This window comes from Abrus precatorius, unplaced genomic scaffold (genome assembly GCF_003935025.1).
Source record: "Abrus precatorius isolate BTA unplaced genomic scaffold, Abrus_2018 Scaffold7, whole genome shotgun sequence".
Classification (NCBI taxonomy): Eukaryota; Viridiplantae; Streptophyta; class Magnoliopsida; order Fabales; family Fabaceae; genus Abrus; species Abrus precatorius.
In genome coordinates, this window is record NW_020874417.1 from 29,159,202 (window position 1) to 29,181,497 (window position 22,296).

A 22,296-nucleotide genomic window follows, 5' to 3' on the forward strand; every position below is an offset into this window, starting at 1 on the left:
TATTAAATTTTAGAATTATTTTTGTGAATAAGATATAATATAATGATAAAAGAGAGAATATAAAACTTAGATTAGAATATAATAAAATAAATTGATAGGTTTAGTTTATCATATTTGTTGATTAAATAAATACTAAGAAATAAGAGAAAAAATTATTATATACTGTTTTTTAAGCTTTTTTAGTAAAAATATTTATTGGAATTTTATATTTTATGTGATAAATATTTTATTTTTAATAAAATATATTTTAAGTTATTTAAAAACAGTTATAGTAATCAATTAATGTTAACATGTTTTAAAATTATAATATGTGTTGAATAGGGCGAGCCTGTTGGAATAGACAATCACAAGACTCCATTTCAATTGGGATTTACCCACCTAACCCACTTTGCATGTGGCTTTTTATGTATATATTTACCTTCAATGTCGCACTTCTATTTTGGCATACCCCATTAATTTCTAGTATTGATCTCTTTTTATTTTATTTGGTTTTTCAAAAATGTTAATTTTTTATTTTGTTAACACACCCCTTTTATATCCTTGTTACATATGAAAAAAATGCACTTGATGTGAGAGAGAAAGGAAATTTTTTTATTTCAAAAGTTACAGAGGATTAAAAAAATGATGAGAAAGGTTAGTATCAACTTAGTGTAATAATGTTTCAAACTAGCTCTTAATTCATCAAAGAAAGGTTAAACAATTATTTTTTGCATAAAAAAGTAAAAGTTGATACTATAATTTTTTAATCAAAATAAAAAAATGTAAGAATTTCCCCTTACATATTTTCGGGGACATTAATAATGCTTTATGTGAAAAGGTTAGTCGGTGACTTATTCTTTGGATTTCAATCAAGAAAACAAAAAGATGGAATCTTTTATAGGCAATTCGAACACAAGAAGACATTTCTTGATAAAATGTCGCAATGAAAAGCTTGCATACGAACACTTCACCATATAATTGAATATGGTCGAAAGAGAAAAACCATTAGACATGTAAATCCAATGTAACATGTTACAAATTCAACTTTGTTGAAAGCAAAATGAGCGAGAACAGACTACGATATAATTTTTTTTAATAAAAACAATATAAAAACTTGTTATTTTATCAATAGTTTTAATTAAATTTATTCTTAAATATTGCTAATATATGAAAATATGTTGTTAAAATCCTTTGAAAACAAGACATCACAAAAAAAATGAAGATGTCAATAATCTAAATGGGCATTTAATCAAACTTTCTTTATACATTAGTGTTATGAAATGCAGTTGAATCTGAGTGATAGTGCAGCTTAATATCTTGCAACTTGTTTTCTCGTACTAGCCAACCTTTTTTAATTGACAACCAATGAATGACCAATGCCTTCCCCCACCAAAACATGTATAAAACAAAACAAAAGAACCAACGTTTATGGAGTTTATGTCATATATGTCTAATTTCTTCTAAGCAAGAAAATAAATCTCGCAGAAAGAATTGTCCCAAGCATGTTTTGAATATTTCAACAAGATTATCTTCAATATAGGATATAATGGTCCTCGGACCAATGCATAATTCAAGCATCATGTTTTTAATGAGTGATTGACCAAATTGTAGTGATTTTTTTGTTACAATTTTTTTTTTCCTTTTTGGTTAACTCCTCTACCTAATTATGTTAACAATTAATTAGTAAATTAATAGATTTAACTATACTAAAAGGAGAAAATATTTGAAGTAAGAAAGTTAAACACTATCCATAGTTAATTTGAATTAAAGTATTTTATAAATATAATCAAATTTAAATTAATAATAAATAGAGTTTCACTTTCTCACTTCACATGTTTTCTTATTTTAGTCAAATCCTAAATTAATAATCAAGAAATTACCTTTACTCTTACGGGGATGGCGAGAACTGCACATGCTGTTGTTGAAGCATGTTCATGCAGACTTCGTAGCTAACACGAATTATCCAGAATCATGAGAAGGTTCGAAAAATTCTCTGCCAGGCCTGGGATCGCTGCTGCTTGTAGATGCATTTTTACGCATCATGTTCCTTCAATAACCATTTTTCTTTTTGCTGTGTCATTTTTCAGATATCTAAATCATTATTACTATGTGTAAACGCATTTTGTATAATAATTTATATAATTTTAGACGTCATTAAAAATAATTAAACAGGGTTATATAACAGCGACTCCAGAGTTGTTTCATTTTGCTTGCTAGATGTAGACTCAATCATCCCCCATCCTAAACCAGAAACCAGAAACCAGAGTCAATCTAAGAATAAAAGAAAGGAACCCCCCAAAAAAAAAGGCTAAGAAGTAGTGAAAAAGCAATCAAAATTAGAATCAATGCCAGGATCAGAATTACAGTATTCTAAGGAATGTCTTTGGGAAATAGTTTTAGTCCTATTTTGCATGTATGAATGATCCTTGATGAATCTGTGTCTTTCCCTATGCTTCCTTCAATCCCAACACCATCTATGACAAATCAGCCTCGGGGGGTTGGAGGCACAAATTAAAAAATATAACATGAAAAGGCCATTATGGAACCAATTTACATGTTGCAGACATTCTATTGGAAAACCCCCTAGAAAGTGGGGGTACAAGTATAGACAAGAAGACTTTATAGCCGCAAAGATGAAAAATACAAAAGTTGGCAAGGACCTAGCTATAGAAAACTCCCCTACTATACATCCCAACCATCTTTTCTACTGTCAAATCCCCATTTTCGACCAGCTAAACTTCCATACATCTCTGAAAATTTTATCAGGCAATGGCTTCTCAACCGATAATGCTCTTTCGTGTTTCGGCTGATTGCTGCGCCTGAAAATTTTGAAGTGTCAATCGCCCAAGCTGGTTTCACATAATCAACTGTCCTTGATGAACTTGCATTTGCATACAAATAATTTAAGAGCACATCTTCACAGTTAAAATTCTTGTCCACTATTTCCCTCCCTTGCTTTGCTTCTTTACTCCAGTACCTCTTGAAAGCTACTTGAGAATCCATAAAAGCAGCACCAGTAAGAATCATGTTGTACCCTTTATGCATCCTTGCATATTTTTCTCCTCTGTATTTTAATGGGCTCCCATCAATAAGCCGAGGGTAGAATCCAACAATGCGATCAGGGTGCTGACGCCACACATTAAAACCACGCTCGACATCGTCACATGTCATCATAATGTCATCATCAAGCTCAAGGACTGCCCGTGTCTTTATAGACGGATCATCCTTGAACCGATTGTTTAGAGAGTTCTTTTCCTCTATCCTGATCCTTACTGGTACTGCAGAATCAAGATCACTCAACTTCGGAGGGACTCCCTTGTTCCACACCACAACTATCTCCCGCACAGAAGAACATCTTGAGTAATGTTTCACATACATCTTCAAATTCCAGAGACGAGCATCATAGGTCATTGTTAATAATGTAAACTGGGAATATTGTCCTTTCAACGGGTAAGGTTCTTCTGAACCGTTACCGCCATAAATATTTCTCACTCCTATGCACATCAATCCAACCCCCACAGCAAATATAATAGCCAGAATGAACCTCCTAGCACAAGCATTATGCTTTATCTTACCTCGGAGAAATGTCGGGGCCCGGTTCAAGCGGCTGCAAAACCGTCTTACTCTTGAAGAGAACATATTTGACCTTTCCCACGTCAAGAAAGTTAAATTCCTCTTCCCAGAGTTATGAATGAACCAGTTAAGAGGGACAAAACAATTCACAAATCCAAGCAACACACCCAACAGCACAATGAGTATAGCAGCAACTGCAACAGAAGCACAACCTACCATGAATCGCTGGACTGAATCTCCAGAAGGAACACGATCCCCATCCATAACACCAATCCAGCCACCAGATGGCAGATGTTGCACATCTAAGTGATGGTATCGAGCACCATTCCAAGCATTTCGACCCTTGTTTGGTTCAACAAAGCCTAATGGTACTTCAACTTCTTTGTATTCTTCACTAGTAAGAGTTTCAATCTTAAAAACACGCACCCGTCTACCATATGTATCACCACAGTCCTGACCCGTGCGATAAAGATTTCCTTCATATTTAAATGGCCTGCCTCCATTACGAGCTCCCAAGCTCTTGTCAATGTTATAAATGGGGTTCTTCTTGTGCGGTTTCCAAGGACCAAGAGGCGATCTGCTATACCAAATCTCCAACTGCCCATTTTTCTTGGTTCCAAACCCACTATGATCTGAGCCAAAAAGCCAATACTTCCCACCATGATTGATGATAAAAGAATCAACAAGGGGCTTTTTCATGATGACCTTTTCCAATCTCCACTGCAAAGGAAAGTTAATTGCTCTGTAGAGACGAAGATCTCCTTTCTTACTGCCCTCAGGCATCATATATATCTGTGAAATTACAAACAAGCAAAAAAAAAAAAAATTTTGAATATCTTAACAATTATAATTTAACTACAATGATCAGTTTGAGAAGAAGAGCATTAGAAAAGTTCGAATGTATCATATTTATAATTATAACTAAATACACACAATATTTCCCAAGAACAATACCTTGCCACCATGCTCAAAGACATATGGATAAGAAAGATGCCAGTCCTCATTCAAGGCAATTCCCAGTTGTTGCCATGTTGCACCCTTATCAGTACTTTTTGAAACTCCAATATCACCTTGCACAGTGATTGAATTTTTTGTCTCATAGAACAGGTAAAAGGTATCTCCCTGTGTTACAATGCCAACATCAGTGAATAGGTTCATACTGGTTATCCATATAGAAAACAAGAAACTTCAAAAGCGTTAAACAAGAAATTTAAAGATATTAACCAATTTTCCATTAATATTGTTCATCACTCAAGCATTATGTACAAACATAGTGATGCATCTCTTTGTGCACATGCAAATATTTTTAGGCTTATTATTATACCTTTCCATTTGAAGACTGCTTATAAAAAATGTTCCTATAAATTCATTACATCAGAACAACATGACAAAAAGTTGAGATTAAGCACTAACACCTATATAGGACATAAGGGTGTTCCATACAAACTTTATCTGGCACAGAAGATTTTGTTGCAGAATTAATGATGTCTGAAGCTACTGACAGTTAGTTTAGCAGACAATGTTTCACAAGCAATTCGAAATGAGGAGAAAAAGGAAAAAAGGATTCTATTTATTATTTTGAAATAACACTATAGAGAGCAAACATGCACAGATATTTAGAAAGATGCAACTTGTTTTGTTAGAGATTAAGTCCACAGAAATCTCCCCTCGTTCTACAATATTGAACCTAATTCACCTGTTATATTCCCCCTGACAACAACACTTAGATATTATGTCACCATTCTGATTCATCCTTTTTCAAAAATTTAGAGAAGAATTTCAAAGGGGCACTTGATTTCCAGTTATCACAAACTGTTTTATTTTCTTTCCAAACAAAATATGATGGTCCAAAGGAGAAAATAAAAATCAGATAGGAATACAGTAAGCAATAAATTGTGTATAAGTACTACTTGTTTAATGAAAATGTAAATTAAAAACCCAAAAAGATTGGTAAAATATAGATTTTGGAACTGATCAAGACACTCCCTGATGGATCTCTTCCTACTAGCTTTATTTTTAATCACACAACATGGACAACCAAGAGGACCACTGTTTCTTTTTTAATCCAAAAGAGGACCCCGGTTATTCTAGTTTTTATAGTTTATAGACTAAACTGATGGCACTAAAGCTCGGAAGGTTTTATAAATATCCTCTTTCAATAAAAAAAAGAGAAAAACACTATTTAATACCTTGAGCAACACCCCCACAGAGCTATATACAGAATGAGCAGAAAGCCTACTTTTCATGGGAAATAGAATACAATTTAACATCAGCTCCTTAACAGCACGAACAATATCAGGTTTTGCTCAAAATTCCTCTCTAAGTATGACACACAGTAGGGACCCCGACTAACTTGCACATAGAGCAAGACCTTGCAGACAAGAACAAAATACAAGATGTCACACAATCCCTACGTAGCCATAAATTTTCATCTCACACTTCAATCGTTGCCACTAGACACATCCTAACCTACCCGTCAACTTTTAGACAGCTTCTAACATAAGTAAAACAATTAGTTAGTTATCTCAAGCAACTAAGAAAACATTGCTTGTACATACAGATCCAGGAAAGTAAAAAAAATCTATTGTCCCATGTAAAATTTAAAGCTCCAAATAACATTCTCCAGAAACAGGCAAGTTCATCGGGAGAAATAATAATAATAATAATACTTATAACATAACATATAATCTTTTACTATTCCCCTTAACGTTCTAACACAAAAATTCAATTATTAGGGACTAATGACTGAATCCAAACACTGACTTTGCAAACAAAACAGTATGCAAAAAAAAAAAAAGTTAGGATAGTGCGGGTAAAAAATGTACAGATACAAAAGAAAAAATAAAAAGGGAAAGAAGCAAAGCGATTTCACAGAATCCGAAACACCAGATATATGAAGGAAGCAAGGGTGACAAAAACCTGTTACCTGAATAAAAAGAAAAGGGTCAGCAACAAAATTACTGGGGAAACCAGCATCAGAAACCGAACCACACGTCACCACCGGATTGGCGACCGGCCAAGCAGCACTATCATCGTTGGATACATTCGCCTGCACACAATCAACACCATCACCTCCAAAACAACAAAAATTAACCCATCCCACAATCACAAAAACAACACTTTCAAAATCAAAATACACAAGCATCAAAGTAACCAAAAGAGATACAAACATAAAAAAGAATTATTATTATTTTCTAATTTTCTCTCACATCACAAAACCAAACCCCCAATTGAAATAATTTATGACCATCAGTTCATCATAAAAAAAGCAAAACTTCCAACAACATAATCCACAACTCCAAAAAAAAATTCATTTTTTATTTTTTTATAAAAATGATAACTTTAAGATACGAATCAACACAGACATGCAAATGAAAACCCCACTGTAAACTCACTAAAAAATAAAAATAAAAATACCATAGAGAGAAAGAGAGAGAAACTCACAGCTTCAATGGGTTTAAGAGAGAAAGGAGAGTCACCATAGAAAATCCCAATTGACCAAGACCCCTCATTGTCCTCTTGGCAACCAAAAGGAGAGAGAGCGGTGTGCACTGCGGGCGAGAAAGCGAGCCAACCATAGAGCGTGGCAATCGATCCAAACAAAACGAAACACCCAAAAAAGAAAACGAAACCAGAAGAAAAAAACCGCTTATAATACTGTTGGTTCTCCAATCTCCACCTACACGAACACTTGAGACTCATATCACAACAACTACCGTTACCACCGTTAGAACAACCGCCACCGCCACCGCCACCGCCGCCACCAATCGGCCCCGAACCCATTTCGCAAAAGGGTCACCGGAAATGCTCAGCGCCACCGTAAGATCTCACACCGCCGGGGTACCGCCACCGCGTTGCAACCCCATCGCCAGCATTTCACACCACCCAATCAGTTATTTTTTTTTTTGCTTGGGTCTCTTTCTCTTTCTCTCTCTGTTTCTTCTTTTTCTTTGATGGGGGCAACGTTGTAATTTAGGAAACTATTGTGCGACTGGACCTTCCTTACCTTGGTGGTCTGCTATATATACCGTTTCAGCACTAATGTTAAATGTTTTTTTAATTAAAAAATTTGGGTTTATTAATTGGGTAATTAATGATTTAATTTGGTCTAACGTTAATTGCGCGCGTATGGAATTGAATAGTACTCGCTGCCAATGACGAACAACTCTTCAACGCGGAACGAGACGAGCACGAGACAAAGGATAGGAGGAGAAGTTCTTTTCCACCAAATGACGTAATCAGTGTTAGAGAATTGCCAATAAAACTCTTCAAATTAAATTTATAACCTCACTTCCAAATTCATCTTATTTCAAACCTTTTTTTGGTATATATTATGCCAGTTTTTTACGGCAAATATAATTTGTCAAAGGTATCATTTTTAAATTTTAATAATTTATGATGATCTTACATGTTTATATTTTATGAAATAGAATTTTAATACAAAAATTATGACTGAATTTTTTTATGCAAATTATATTACTGTCATAACATCTATTAAATTGTAATGATTTTTTTTAATTTATAAAATATGTAATTTTAAATTTGATTTTAACGGATAACCTCCATTTGTATCATTCAACTATTTCAAGAGAGATTAACGCCTTGTCTATGAAATAATGGCATATTCTAGAAGGGGGGAGGGGGGGGGGGGGGAATTACCGTTACACTACTAATGTGCAGGATTTGGCAAATATTTATTAGATTTTATTTACTATAAATATTTACTCGACTAGAGTGTAGCTTAATTTATGAAACATCTATAAGTTACTCATTATATACAGAAACGACTTGAATAAGAGAGAATCATTTTAAAAATTCATTTTTAAGTATAATTGAAATTGTTCCATTAGTTTTTATTTAAGTACAATGGAAAACTGTTCTTTTTAAAATTTTAGAAGAAAGAAAGAAGGAAGGGTTTAAAATTTGAATGTGCAAACAAAAGAAGAGTTTGGGTCCACTTTGCTTTTATTTTCCAACTAGGAAAGAGGGAGGAGGTTACTAAGATGTGCACAACATAATAAACTATATATTATAATTTTAAAGCATGTAGGTTTTAATTTTTTTAATAGAGGGTGGATATGACTATTACATTATTTATATATACATCGGCCTTAAGCTAAGACCTAGTTAAACTTATAATTGTTTCATTTAATTTGATTCTCTTTTTTGGTGTAGAATATTTCTTTCGATGTAAAAAGGAATCATTCCTTAAGATCCCCTATTTGTGTTTTCAAATGTCCATCATTGTAACTTGCCTCTCTACGAAACAACAAATATTATTATTATTATTATTGGCATGATAGGTGATTGTGAAATTTCAATTAAAAATTGCAGATTTTCACTCTCTATTAAAATTACACACACATATATAACTTGATTCTATGTTAGTCGTAATTAGAATTACTAAATGTAATGGGATTCTAAAAATAAAAGAGAATATGGGAATCATTTAAAGCTTTGTTGGATCACCATCTATAGAAAGAGAATGATATATCATTCATTATTTTCACTATTTTGTTTTTTTGTTTTTGTTCAGCCACACATGGATAACTTAGTATAAATAAAAGGGTGTTTATACAAACATCGATAAAACAATAATGTGGCAGCCACCAATTTCAGGATTAAAATTTTAAGTATAATTAAAATAAGGGAGAAAATTTTGGTATATATGATAATAGGTTAAGTAGCTCATTGGGAATTTACACTGACATCAAATTTTATATAATTTGGACTTGTTTATTAAATAAAATGAATTAAAATAATTTAAAAGTTTATATAATCAATTTTTTATTTAAAAAAACAATTTAACTATAATAGATTAATTAATTTAATTAGATGAAAATAATATAATAATAATAAAAAAAAATTTGTACTTACTTAAATTCTTTTCTCTAAATTTTAAAGAATAATTTTATTTCTCTTATAATGTATTTCTAATAAATATATATATATATATTTTAAGTATTGAAAGGATTAATTAGAAAATACTATTAACACAAAACAATATTACTATATCTTATAATTTTATACTTCTTGGCATATTTTAAGACTTGGGCATATTTGCCTTGCAGATAAAAGTTTGTGCTCGTTAACCTGTTCAGAGATAAATCTATTAACTTATTTTAATGGAATTTTTTAAATAGACTTTAAGTTAAATTGTATTAGGTTTGACTTAAAAAAATTAATGTTAGATAAATTGGTTATTAGATTCGAGTTTTGGATTTAATAAGTAAGACAAACTTATTTAAAATAAAATCTAACTTGACTTTCACAAAAAGGAAATTGACTTATAAGTATCCTTATTTTCATTTTACATTCTTAAAAAATAATATCATTTATCGCTAAAACCCTATATATATATATATCATAAGAAGCTCTCAACTTTCTTTTAATGATATGCATATTTGTTAATTTTTTGTAACAAGTGTTTAATTCACAACTCATATCATGGATAAGAATTTTAGTCTCCTCGATCAAATAGGGATATCCTTATAAAACAAGATGGTAGAAAAGTTGAGAATCTAATTCCACAATAAAATCATTAAATTTAAGATCTTAACATATTTTAAGCCATGTAAGAGCCCACCTAGCTCAACTTGCTAAGTTGAACATCAATCAATTTTTGCATAAAAATCACAATAACTTTTTTCACATAATCTCATTGGCTAACTTCATATAACCTAAAGAAAGAGGATTCCACGTAATGAACAACTTAGTTTTGCATGATCTCCATTGGGCAAGAAGAACAAGCCCTAACTACTTGTGATGAGATTAGTGTAGCTTAAGGAGTAGAAGATTAAGTTGTCTTTTAAGTTCCTTTTTTTTTTTTTTATCTTTTTTGAAGGATAAAAGTTTGCTGCATACTTTCAATAGTAACTAGTAAGTTTTAGCAAATACAATATTCGCATTTATATTTAATATTTTTTATAAAACAAAATATCTTTTTAACATATGTAAAGGCTACAAAATAAGAATTTACATATAGTAAATTTATATAAAAAATTACAAGATATTATAAAAATAACATTAAATGTTATAATTTTTAATAAAATTTTATTATTTGTTCATTTTTATACTGAAAAAATTAAATAAAATAAAATCTTAAATAATCATGATCGTAAGCCTTAACTAATATGCCTTCCATGCATTAATTACTTGTCAATTCTATTCAGTCAATCGCCATCATTGATTTTTAGCGGTCCTAGTCATCAAGCATGCTCTTCTCAACATTTTTATTTAATATATTTACAAAATTAGTTCTATTTTCCTCACTTCAACTCTAAATCTTGATTTAGTGTCTCTTAATTTAAACATTTACATAATAAATCATAGATGATTTGCGTAATTGAGAAAAATATACTATTATACATATCGTTAAAAAATTAAAGGATGTTCGTGTAGGATTAAAAATGAAACATCTAACAAAATTTTATTAAGCATAAAGGACACATGAATGTAATTTTTTATTGTAATATTGTTTCAATTATTTTCGTTAACATTTTTATTTCTGAAAAAACGAACGGGATCATCTATAGTCTTAAATCAAATAATAGTATTTGTTTCACTTAGTGATGCATTATATTAAAATTTAAACCATAATTTTTTTTTAACTAATATTATATGAACCTTGTACTTTTTGTAGCTAAACTTTAACATATGCATCCACTTTTCTTGTAGATGATATGATACGATTCTCAAAGGATTTGAATGGTGGCACCCATTATTGGAGCAGCTTGTTATGATTCAACATTGGACCGAAGAGACGGCTCGCCAGCCTTGACTCCACACTCTTGTCTTCTCCCATAAAAACGAATATAAATAAATAACAATGGGAAAAACGATAACATCGTAACTTTTTGCCCTTTAAAAGTAATAATAAATCACCAAACCCCTTTTCCTTGTTATCATACCATCGTTGTTTATGGACCAATTATTAAGACGGTTCACACAAAGTTCTTCACCACTTCTATTTTGTCCGTCGCAACAAAAACAATTTTCAGCCATGAGAAATTTTAGCCTTTCATACATGTTACCATTAACTCAGGTTCCAACATTTATAAGGAGAAAGCTCCATAGTTATTGTGTGCTCAACCTCAAGGGTACATTTATTTTGCATAAAAATGCAACTATTAACAACTTCTCCTTCTATTTGTAGATGTCTGAAAACAAGTTTATACTATAAACGTTAAATTTGTATACATAATTGATATATGTTCTTGTAACGGGGTGTTTTCATTTTTATGTTTGCATTTAACAAATATTTTGTATAGCAGATAAAACTTGGTAACATGTTGGGACTTGAAGTTGAATAGAAAAGAGAGAGGAATTCTCGTAAGTTTAAGATATTATTGAAATGATTTTAATGTGTGTTCTTTTATTATAGTTGTTATTTTTTACTTTAATATCGCTTTAACTTTTGATTAGCTGTATCTATAACCACTTGTGTGCAAATTACTTATCTGTCTGTGTAGTGGTCAACGATCAACATTTTTATTTGTTTATTTATTCTGCGTATCCTTTGACCATTTCTAAACGAGTTCCTATTTCTTAACGGGAAAGAAATTAATGCTTTCTCTGACTTTGTCAATCTTGGCTCCAAACAATAATTAGTAGTTTTTTTTAATATGGTTCTAGTATTTTGTTTAGAATATTTGATATCTTATCAATTATTTTAAATTGAGTTGAGTTGATTATGATGACTAAATTTTCCTTCCAGAATATGGTTATCAAATTCTAAACGAAATTAATTAATTGGTTCTTAATTTAAGGTTGAGTATCATAATTATTAACTTTTAAGTTGTATTTTAAATTGAGCTAGCTGATTAGGGATATCACAAAATTTGATAACCATATCAACTCAGCTTAAATTCAAATTTTTAATTTGGTGGTTCTGATTGATTTATAGATATATTTCCATTTTAAATTATTCTTATTATTTATTTTACTTGTTTATTAAAAAATTGACTCATACAATACTATACAAAAGTTATATTTATTATTTATTTTAAACAAAATTAGAATAAAAAGTAATTCATTGAATTCTTCAAGGGTTACTTAATATGATTTTTCTTTTTGCTAAAACATTGCTTAATTTGAAATAGATAAAATAACAAATTTTAAATTATTTTGTAAACAATTTTTTAAAGCCTGCGATGCGAAGAATGTTGAATATTTTCATTCCTCCTGTTTTCAACGAGTTTGGAATTTTCTTTTCCATCTCAAAGTTTGGACAATTGGCGATTAAAACATCGAAAACAACAGTAAAAAAAATCTCGTACTTTTAAGACAGTAGTTAAAAGAATAGTAAAATTTTATTAAAAATTATAAAAAATATATTGATAATATTTTTTAACAAAAGAAAAGTATACTTTTAATATCTTAATGAATGTCTTAAAAAATACTTATTAGCATTTACTTAAGAATAGTTAAACAAAAAGAATGTTTCATCATCAAAGCATGAAAGCGTTAATAGCATGTGGAAACTTAAACATATGAATTATAGTAAAATGCGAGTCATAATCTTGATTAAAAATCCAAAATTGGATTTGCATGTGGAGTTTGTGATTGATGTCGCTTTTTGTGGTGTTTTATTCATTGTAGAAGCTTCGTAGGGGTAGGAGATAGCAGCCTTTGGAAAAGACGAAACTTCCCAATAGTAAAAGGCTAGTCAATGAATGAATGCGAGTAGTGTACTCTGTAAGAACATTGTTAAGATTGTCTACTTCAAATTTCAACTCATCTTATAACCATTCATTTTATATCATCTCCATTCAAACGCCATATTTCAGCTGTGAAAAGAAATTTTGATGCTACTTGTTGACTTTAAAGTCATTCGTTAATAAATTATCGTTTTTTTAATATATATATATATATATATGATAAGAATATACATATAATAATTTATTATTAAAAAATATTAAATTTAATGTATCAATAAATATAAATATATCATATTTAATTATGTGTCCATAAATATATCAGAAAAAACTGATAAATTATATACTAAAATGGACACAGTTTTGAAATTTGGCTTTATTATTATTTTTTAAAAATTATTTATTAAAATATAATTTTCTAAGATAACGTGACTTTTAAAAAAAACTGATATCGCCACAAAAAATGTGATATAGAATTTGATATGTAGTTTCTTGAAGGGACACTAACTTAAAAAATAAAATAAAATAAAATTAAACGACTGAAATTATTACAACCTACATGTCACAGTCTGAAATAGTGTTTGTCACTGAGACTAATTTCACCAAGATTTAGTCTAATATTTTAAAATTATTGATATAATTAAAAGTTATAATTTTGAAATGTATATTTTATAAAATATTATTAAACAGCGTAAACGTGAAATATTTTTAATGCCTCATACAAATATTGAGTGCTCGCATATTTCCTCTCATTAACCTTTACTTTTATACAACTTTTTCTTTCTTTCTTTTTCTATTAGTTTAGTCAGACATGCTCGCAAACAAGAATTCCAGGAGCAATGTCTTCAAGAGTGCTTCACATGCTGGTAGGGTTATCCATTTTATTCTATTTATTTTTAATCTAAACATTCTTACAAAAAATAGAATAAACTTATTATATTAATTAAATACATCAACATCAACAAACTAGCTTTATTTTAGTAGGTATTACACAAAACTATTAAATTTGGTCAAAATTTAAATTTTTAAAAATTTAATTAATTAAAATATTTTTTAATAATTTTAACTAAAGTTATTATAAATCACACTCAATTCTTTTTTTATTAAATTAATAGTTATAAAATTCACTCTCTTTATCAGTGTTTATTGAAATTTGTTTTTTCTCACATAACCAAACTATTTAAATAATTTTCAATTATTTTTCAACTGCAAATACTATTTCAATATTTTTTCGTATAATATTATTATTTTGTATCATTTTTTTTATTTACCTCAACATTTTTATTTCTTTCGCGTGTTCAATATTCATTACCTTAAAAAAAACTATTATATTAATTAAATAAACGTAAAAAATTAATAAAAAAAGGTAATTTATCTTTTTTACATTACATCAAACAAGCTTGTACTATAATTAATTTTAATAGGTTGAAGGGCAGTGGGGCATGACAGCAAATTAAAGGAAAATAGCATTGACTCAGAAGTCTATGGTGAGTGGAGATAATTAATGGTGGCGGCATAGAATAGATAAAGAAAAGAGATCCTTCTTATCTTCAGTAACAACTAACAAATACATACCTATCTAGACCACACACTACAGTGACAAAAGCACTTTCGTGACCAACAAGTTCACACTTTGATAGTGTCTTTAATATGAACAATGGTGACGAGGTTTATGAACCGTTGTCCCCAATTGCTCCTTTAATAATGAGAATATTCCCTTGTTTCAAGCTCACTTCTTCTTGTTAGAACAAAAAGATGCCAAGGATTAGTGGCATATATAATGCACATCCAAAACTCTTATTGTGTCATCATGACAACGAAGTATGGAACTCGTTTCTGGGAAAAGCATGTAGAAAGAATCTGCTTCTAATTGACAATGCCAACCAAAGTCATTCACATTTGTCATGGAAAATAATGAAAGAATCACATAGGGTATGTTTCAGTACAACTGTTTTTAAAAGGAAATAACCTTTTTCAAAGTTCCTTTTTTTTAAATAATACAATTTATTGTTTTCTAAATTAAGTAAATCAAATAGATGATAAATGGGAAAATATCTCTCAAATTAATGGATCAGCACAACCGAAGAATTTCATAGATAGTATATTTCGTGCAAAATGCTCACCAAAAAGTTTATATTTCAAAAAGTAAAGTATAAAACTTTTACTCCGTAATCACAAGTCAGTTGAAAGTTAATTCTCTTATTTGACCAAAATTTAGCATTTTGCAAAAGAGTATTATTCTCTTATTTTCCTTTCACTTCCTGGATGGTGTTAATATCAAATCTCTTAAATAATTATGAACCGTAACTGTTAAATAAGGGTGTTTTTTTTAATATTTTAAATAAAATTATTTGTTAAATGATTTATTTTATTGTTACACTATTAACTTTTATACTAAGTATTTAATTTTTAATTTTTTTAATTTAATCATATTCATTGTAATAAAAATTTAATTCAAATACATCAATAATGCACTAAAATTAAATATGTATAATAAAATATTTATTATTAAAAATGCAAATATTTACTTTTTAAAATTTTAAAAAATGAAATATATTTTTAACTTTTTACGAAAAATATTTTAATTTATGAAGTTTAAATTACTTTTTTTTTTCATTATAAAACATGAATATTTTATTTAAAAAATTTGAAAAATAATTATTTAACTGTAAAATAAACAAAGCCTAAACCAGATCCTCAACCTTAGCGTTGTATTGAAAGGGAATAGATGAATAAAGTATTAAGGTTGATCCAGAGCATTTGGAACCTTAAAAGCATCTTAATTTTATAGCTGATCGAGAAGGGTGGTGAAGAGCTTGAGCTAGGTGTCTAAAAAAACAAAATCGCATGCATCACTACCTAATGTTCTAATCGAATCAGAAATTTTAAATTAATTTGAGTAAGATAAAGCTATTGATCATATTATTCTTAGTCGATTCTATTTTTAATGTCAAACCTTTTGTTTAATAATTTCTTACCTAGTACATTTTGAAAGATGTATATGTCTATAGTCATAAATATTTTTCTATACTAATGCGCTGGTCTCATAGTGAAAGTACAACGCAGTAATCTCCTTCTATTTTAAGAACCACAAGTTAATTATAGCCATATATAATGTCATTAACTAACTAACAAAATTTAATAACATGCAGGTCCTGTCATTTGTACATGTGTCACCCAATTCTGCACATCTTGATTCTTAATTGGCAAACACAATGTTACAAAAATTGATATGCTTGGTGTGCCAAATGGCTTTTCTTTAAATGAATAATCTTTTGAACAAATATACATATAATTTAATGAATAAAATTTTATATTTTATATATATGTAATAAAATTATTTTAAACAATGTTTCTTTTAAATTATTTTAACTTTACTCTATAACTTCGAATAATATGCATCAATATGATAAATATTTAATAAAATTAAATAATTTTTAAATATAATTATTTTAAAATAATATTATACATAATTATTTTTAAAAATATAAAAATTTTCTATTTAATTATTAAATTATACGTATATTCATTATAAAATAAAATATTTGCATCGCATAAGTTACTAAATTATATATTAATAATTATAATTTAAAAGATAAAATTCTTAAAAGTAAAGTATAATTAAAAAAATAATTTTTATTTTTATAAATGTAAAAATAAATATTTACAAAAAATATAAAAATTTATATAATATTATAAAAAAAAAGTTAAGTAACAACTTTAATGTTTAAATTTTTAAAAAAATTAATAAAAATGTGAGTAAAAATAAAATAAAATCATTAGAACATAAGACAATGCAATTCACATGTCTCAACTTTAATTCTAGTTAATTTATATCTCTTAGATGAAATGTAAAATTTTATCACCCTCGATAATGACATCGACTGTGCATGCACCTTTATTTTAGTCAGAGAAAGATAAATAGAAAGTTTTACGAACATCGTCACCAATATCAGTAGACCAGCTAGAATTCGGGAGTTAAATTGGAAAGCCTGCATTCTGAAAATTCTCTGTTTGCCACTACCATCTTTTTAAATCGGTTCTAGGTACTGTGTTTTTTAAATCTCAGTTCGTGTACTTCAAAAATCAAATTTTCTTTCTAATTAATTTCAAAAGGAGAGAAATAATGATTAATACTGTGATTTTAAATTAATTAGTTGGAATTACAAAAATCATAAAAGGTTATGAAGAAAAAATTGCCATTAATTGCAATTGCAAAGACCTTTAAAACTGTAATATTACGACAGTAAGTTTAATCAATTAGCTGCAAACTGAAATTTAAAAATAGAATCAGTGTATATTTTTATTTGGATCTAAAAGGGTAATATAAAGCAAGATTAGGTGTGGTAGCCGAATTTGGATAACCTTCACTGGTCAACCGTGTGATGTATGTCATACTTCAGTCAAACAAGTAATTGCATTCTAACTGTTTGCTTACAAAATAAATTGATTTTACATTTAAATATGTATGGATTTACGATTATTTTAATGTTATTAATGATTATTTATGCATTATTTTTTAATATATTGTATTTTTAAATGCATATATTGCTATGGCCTGCTAAGTTAGATGCGATTCATGGAGTTTCAAGATAGCAGTTGTACCTTGAGATGAATTATATGTTGTCTACTTGTCTTGTTGATGTTCTTCCTCATAGACAAATTTCGTCCAACTTTGCTCTATCTTTAGATAAGTTAGCTTTCTGAGCTTTTATGCTATAAGAGCAGCTATGGGTCGCTGACACTATCATTTTCCAATGAAAGCCATGGGAATGTCTGATACTCTATTTTTATTAACAAAACTTAGTAGATTAATTCAATAGCCAGATTATTATAATGATTTTTTATGATATATTCTAGTAGTTTGAGACTTGAGGCGTTGAACATTTCATTGTACGCAAATAGGGAAAAAAAATGAAGATGTGTTCTTTTTTAATTAGCACAACTCGATTTCTCGAATTTTTTTTATTGAATTGTATATCTTTAATGAGAAGTGATTTTATTTAAGTGCATGAGTAATATTAATTTATAGTATCGCAAAGTTAGCTTTTAATTACATGACGCATACATACATATATATTTTTACTGCCTTAAAGATTAATAGTTCTGAAAGTGTTCTACTATTGGGAAATTCAAAATACTCATCACAAGTGAAATAGGTCAAGTTTATCACTGAATGATTTTTTTTTTCTCTCAAGCCCTTAAATTAGAATATAAACTTTATTGATGGATATAAATGGGGAGTTCATATATGCATTAATGTGTGGGTGGGTCTCATATGCGATGGAACAAACACATATATATTACTCTTAAAATCCAACTAGTGCTCAAATTATGGTGGGGGCACTCATAAAGAAAGAGACTAGGAGCATTGACTTGGAGCGTTGGAAGTTTATTAATTAGAAGTGGGTTGTATTGGAGACAAGGAAAGAGACACTCACACACAAAGACAGATAGAAGAGGGAGTGTCATAATAATGGATGGCTTAAGATCATGTTGAATCTCCAAAAAGAGGGTTCTTTTTTTGTTAAAGACAATCCTATAGGCTGCAGAAAAAATATCAGAATCATTGGCTTGGGCAATTATATAGCCATTGGTGACCATTGTTAATTTGTTCTCATCCTTTGAAATAATTCTTCTATATATAATTATTATGTACCAATAATACATATTATGGAAATAAAAGACAAACATGTTATTATTTTAACTAGAAAATAATCACTCGAAAACCAAAATATCAAACATAATTTTGTTTTTATTTAATGTATAATGACGATGTGTCAAATTTAACGTATGCTTAAATTAGTTTATTTTAAGTAAATATTTGTTTATAGATTTATGAAAGTTTTATTTTTTTAAATAAGTTGTAAGAAAATATGTAATTAATTCAGTTAGACAATTGATGTTAATTAAATGATCGATCAGTTTATATAAAATTTTCTTCATCTTAGCAAAACCAAATATGGTGTCTTAATGCTTGTGGTTAAAATATTATCTAAATTTCAATATGCTCGTTTAATAAAGTATTAGCTCATTATTAATACACTGATAAATATATTATTCATTTAACGAAAATTAATGATGTGTAATACTTTATTAGTGTAATAATATACCTAAATTATCAATTTTTTTATACTATATTCTCAATTAATTGATAGTTAATAGTTAATTTCTTTGGAGAAAATTATTAAAATGAATTTTTTCGTCTTTTCAACAAAAACTATTTTTTATCTAGGTAATTAATTAATTGTAGTTAGCATGTTTAAAAGATGGACTATTTATCCAAATACTTAAAACCAAATTTATCCAAAATATCTCTTTATGGGTGGGCCACTTTTGCGTTCACATTCTCGTCCTATATCTATATTTTGAGCTTCTATGATGCCAACTGCTTCGAATATCCTCACACAAGTTGCAAGTAGAACCACCAGTTTCTGAATCATTGCATTATAAGAATCAGAAACCATGGCACTTTTCCCCCTCATGAGGAGTGTTAACGAGCCAAGTTGAATTTGGTTTAGAAAAAAAAAAGTTAGAATAAACATATGAAAATTAATTGAGTTATACTAGAAATATTTAATGCAAACCTAAGATACGAAAACAGGTTAAGTTATATTTTGCGGTTCGGTTCGCGGACTAACTAGGTTATATTTATTGTCAAATCTTAACTTAGTTACATCAGAAATAAATTCTTTGAACCAACTCGGGTTCTTTTTATTTATATCGAATTGATATATTAAAATAAATTTATTTTTTCATGTTTATAATTTTTTAATTATTAAATTATTTATGTTTTCAAAATAATAATTATATGCGTTTTTTAATTAATACTTACTTTATTAAAAAATATAAAATTTGCAAGAGAATGTAATAAAACTCAATTTGTTATATATCTATCCAAACCCTTAACCCGTTACCATTCTTAGTTTATTTCTCTTGTTTTGCTCCACCAATATTGATATTGAACATGTTTCTTTTTTCTTCAGAGGTAAGAAAACTAACAGCAAATCCTGTTTTTTTATTTTTTAACATAATTTTTGGGGTCTAACTTGCACTGAATGTATTTATTCTGTCACTCACATGTCCGTAGGTGAGTGTCATGAAGTCTGAACAACAAATCCCAGATAACTGGCCCTAACAACGTTAGATGGTAAAGACCATGCTTCCCTTGTTTATATATGTGCCACTTGAATTGAAGTTTTGGTTAATTAACTCGTGTAATGATTGATAAAGATGTTTATAGATTCATTCAATCTAATGGGTCAAACTAATATATTTATTTCACCTCTCTGGCGGGCAAATAGCATAGGGTTGATGCGGAAGGGAAAGATTTTTTGTCATACAGGCACGACCTTGCAGAAATAATAAGAAATTTTGCAGTTCACTATCTAAGGAGTTAAATGATGGGCATGCAACGCCAATTGTAGCTGTTTCTGAAAAAAGAGTGCTCATCAAGAACTTACGGGAGAATGTGAGATTTAGATTTTATTTAGGAGTTTGGAAGGTGAAAGAGAAGATGGGTTGAAGTGAAAAAAGGAAAAAAAAAAAAAAGAGGAAAAAAAAGGTTAAACTTCTTTTTATTTGAATGTTTAATATTGAGAGGAAAAAGTGATAGGGATTTAATTATAAAAATAATATTATATTTTTTATTTTTTATTTATATTTTTTATTTTTATAAAAATAAAAATAAATAAATAAATTTTAAAAAATTAATAATTTTATTTTTTTATAATTTCTTTTAAAAATTCATCAACTTAAAAAATTAATATTTTTATTAAAAAAAGTTAGAATCCTATTTATGAAAAAGTGTTAGAAAATGAGAGAAAAAAACTCTTCAAAATGGGAAAACTTAAAAAATAAAGGTGAAGAAGGTTTTAGAAAGTTTAGAAAAACTCTTAGAACTTTTCTCTCCTAATTAAGCAACTACAAAAAATAATTAATCCCTCATAATCTCTCCCTTCCCTCCTAAACACAACTCCCAAACATAATTTTAAGAAGAATCATGTTTGCTTTGTTAGAGGGTCATGTGAACGTATATATTTTAACTTCAAATTCATCTAATCTATTAATTTTAATTTAACAATAATTATTATCTATTTATATATATATATATATATATATATATGAGCAATAAAATTAGAGTTCACTACAAAAAAAACCTTGAATACAAAAAATTATTGATTATGGTAGTATTAAACATAAATGACACAAGAGATGTTATAAGAAATGAATAATAATAGTACTGTTATATATTGCTTTGAATGTATTTGGTTTAAATGAAAATATGATATAATATAAATTTTTTTTAATCTAATCTTTATTTAAGTTAGACTTTATTTGATTAAGCAAATGTTAAAATATCTTGTATGACTTAAGCGAATTAATAATCATTTAAGTTATATTTATTTAGTGAGTCATTTTTTGTTTTGTAACTTTCGCTTAAGCGAAAAAGAAAATTGACTTAAGCAAAATTTGTAAAAATTATGCAAAGATCTAAAATGACATTTACCATTCTATTGATACAAAAGTTTATTTTCACAATGAATTGAGACCTTCAGAGTAGATGTGAATATTTTAATTATAAAAATCATGATTTTAAATAACATTAAATATTTTATTAATCCAAAAGTTATTTTTTATTATAAATTAAAATTGTATCAATATATGTGAATGCAAACTTTTTTAAATTTACCACCTAAATACGGAATGCATACAATATTTGTTTAAAAAAAATAAAAAATGACTATTAATACAATCATATAAAGATATAAATAACAAGTTTTTTTTTTAAGGTTCAAAGAGTAATTTTATAAATTTTTATGGAAGATTAAATTATAAATATATAAAAATTGAAAATATTAAGTTACAAGTCAAATATCTAAATCATTTATTTTTAAAAAATATATATATAATGACTTAAAAAGACTTACTCATTGTGCATCACTTTTTAATGCAACATAAAAGACATTAAAGAACAATTCAAACTGCTCTAATAAGCAAGCATTGTTGTCTAAAATAAATATTACTCAGATAGCAATTCATATAACTACTCTCTAAAATATAAACTGCAAATTTAAAATTTAAAAAT

At 28.3% G+C, this 22,296-nt stretch overlaps 1 protein-coding gene across 2 annotated transcripts; it reads right to left on the reverse strand.

Moving 5' to 3' along the window:
- Nucleotides 1-1,628: 1,628 nt before the first annotated feature.
- LOC113872499 (glucosamine inositolphosphorylceramide transferase 1) lies at nt 1,629-7,806 on the reverse strand. Of its 2 annotated transcripts, none has more exons than XM_027510095.1 (4): nt 6,997-7,806; nt 6,479-6,601; nt 4,507-4,674; nt 1,629-4,344 (listed from the first exon to the last, which is right to left on the reverse strand). In XM_027510095.1, exons 1-4 carry the CDS (start codon nt 7,333-7,335, stop codon nt 2,662-2,664), a joined length of 2,313 nt encoding a protein of 770 aa, XP_027365896.1. In that variant the 5' UTR covers nt 7,336-7,806; the 3' UTR covers nt 1,629-2,661. The 2 variants fall into 2 exon arrangements, with proteins under 2 accessions (XP_027365896.1, XP_027365897.1); XM_027510096.1 differs by having other exon boundaries at nt 2,115-4,344; nt 7,032-7,545.
- Nucleotides 7,807-22,296: the final 14,490 nt, after the last annotated feature.

Excerpts from the sequence above, each read along its gene's own strand:
- LOC113872499 (XM_027510095.1), bottom strand. The coding sequence starts at position 7,335 with ATGGGTTCGGGGCCGATTGGTGGCGGCGGTGGCGGTGGCGGTGGCGGT. Across the intron at positions 6,602-6,996 it reads CTCTTAAACCCATTGAAGCT|GCGAATGTATCCAACGATGA; the intron begins GTGAGTTTCTCT and ends GATTGTGTGCAG. Across the intron at positions 4,675-6,478 it reads ACCCTTTTCTTTTTATTCAG|GGAGATACCTTTTACCTGTT; the intron begins GTAACAGGTTTT and ends ATTGTAACACAG.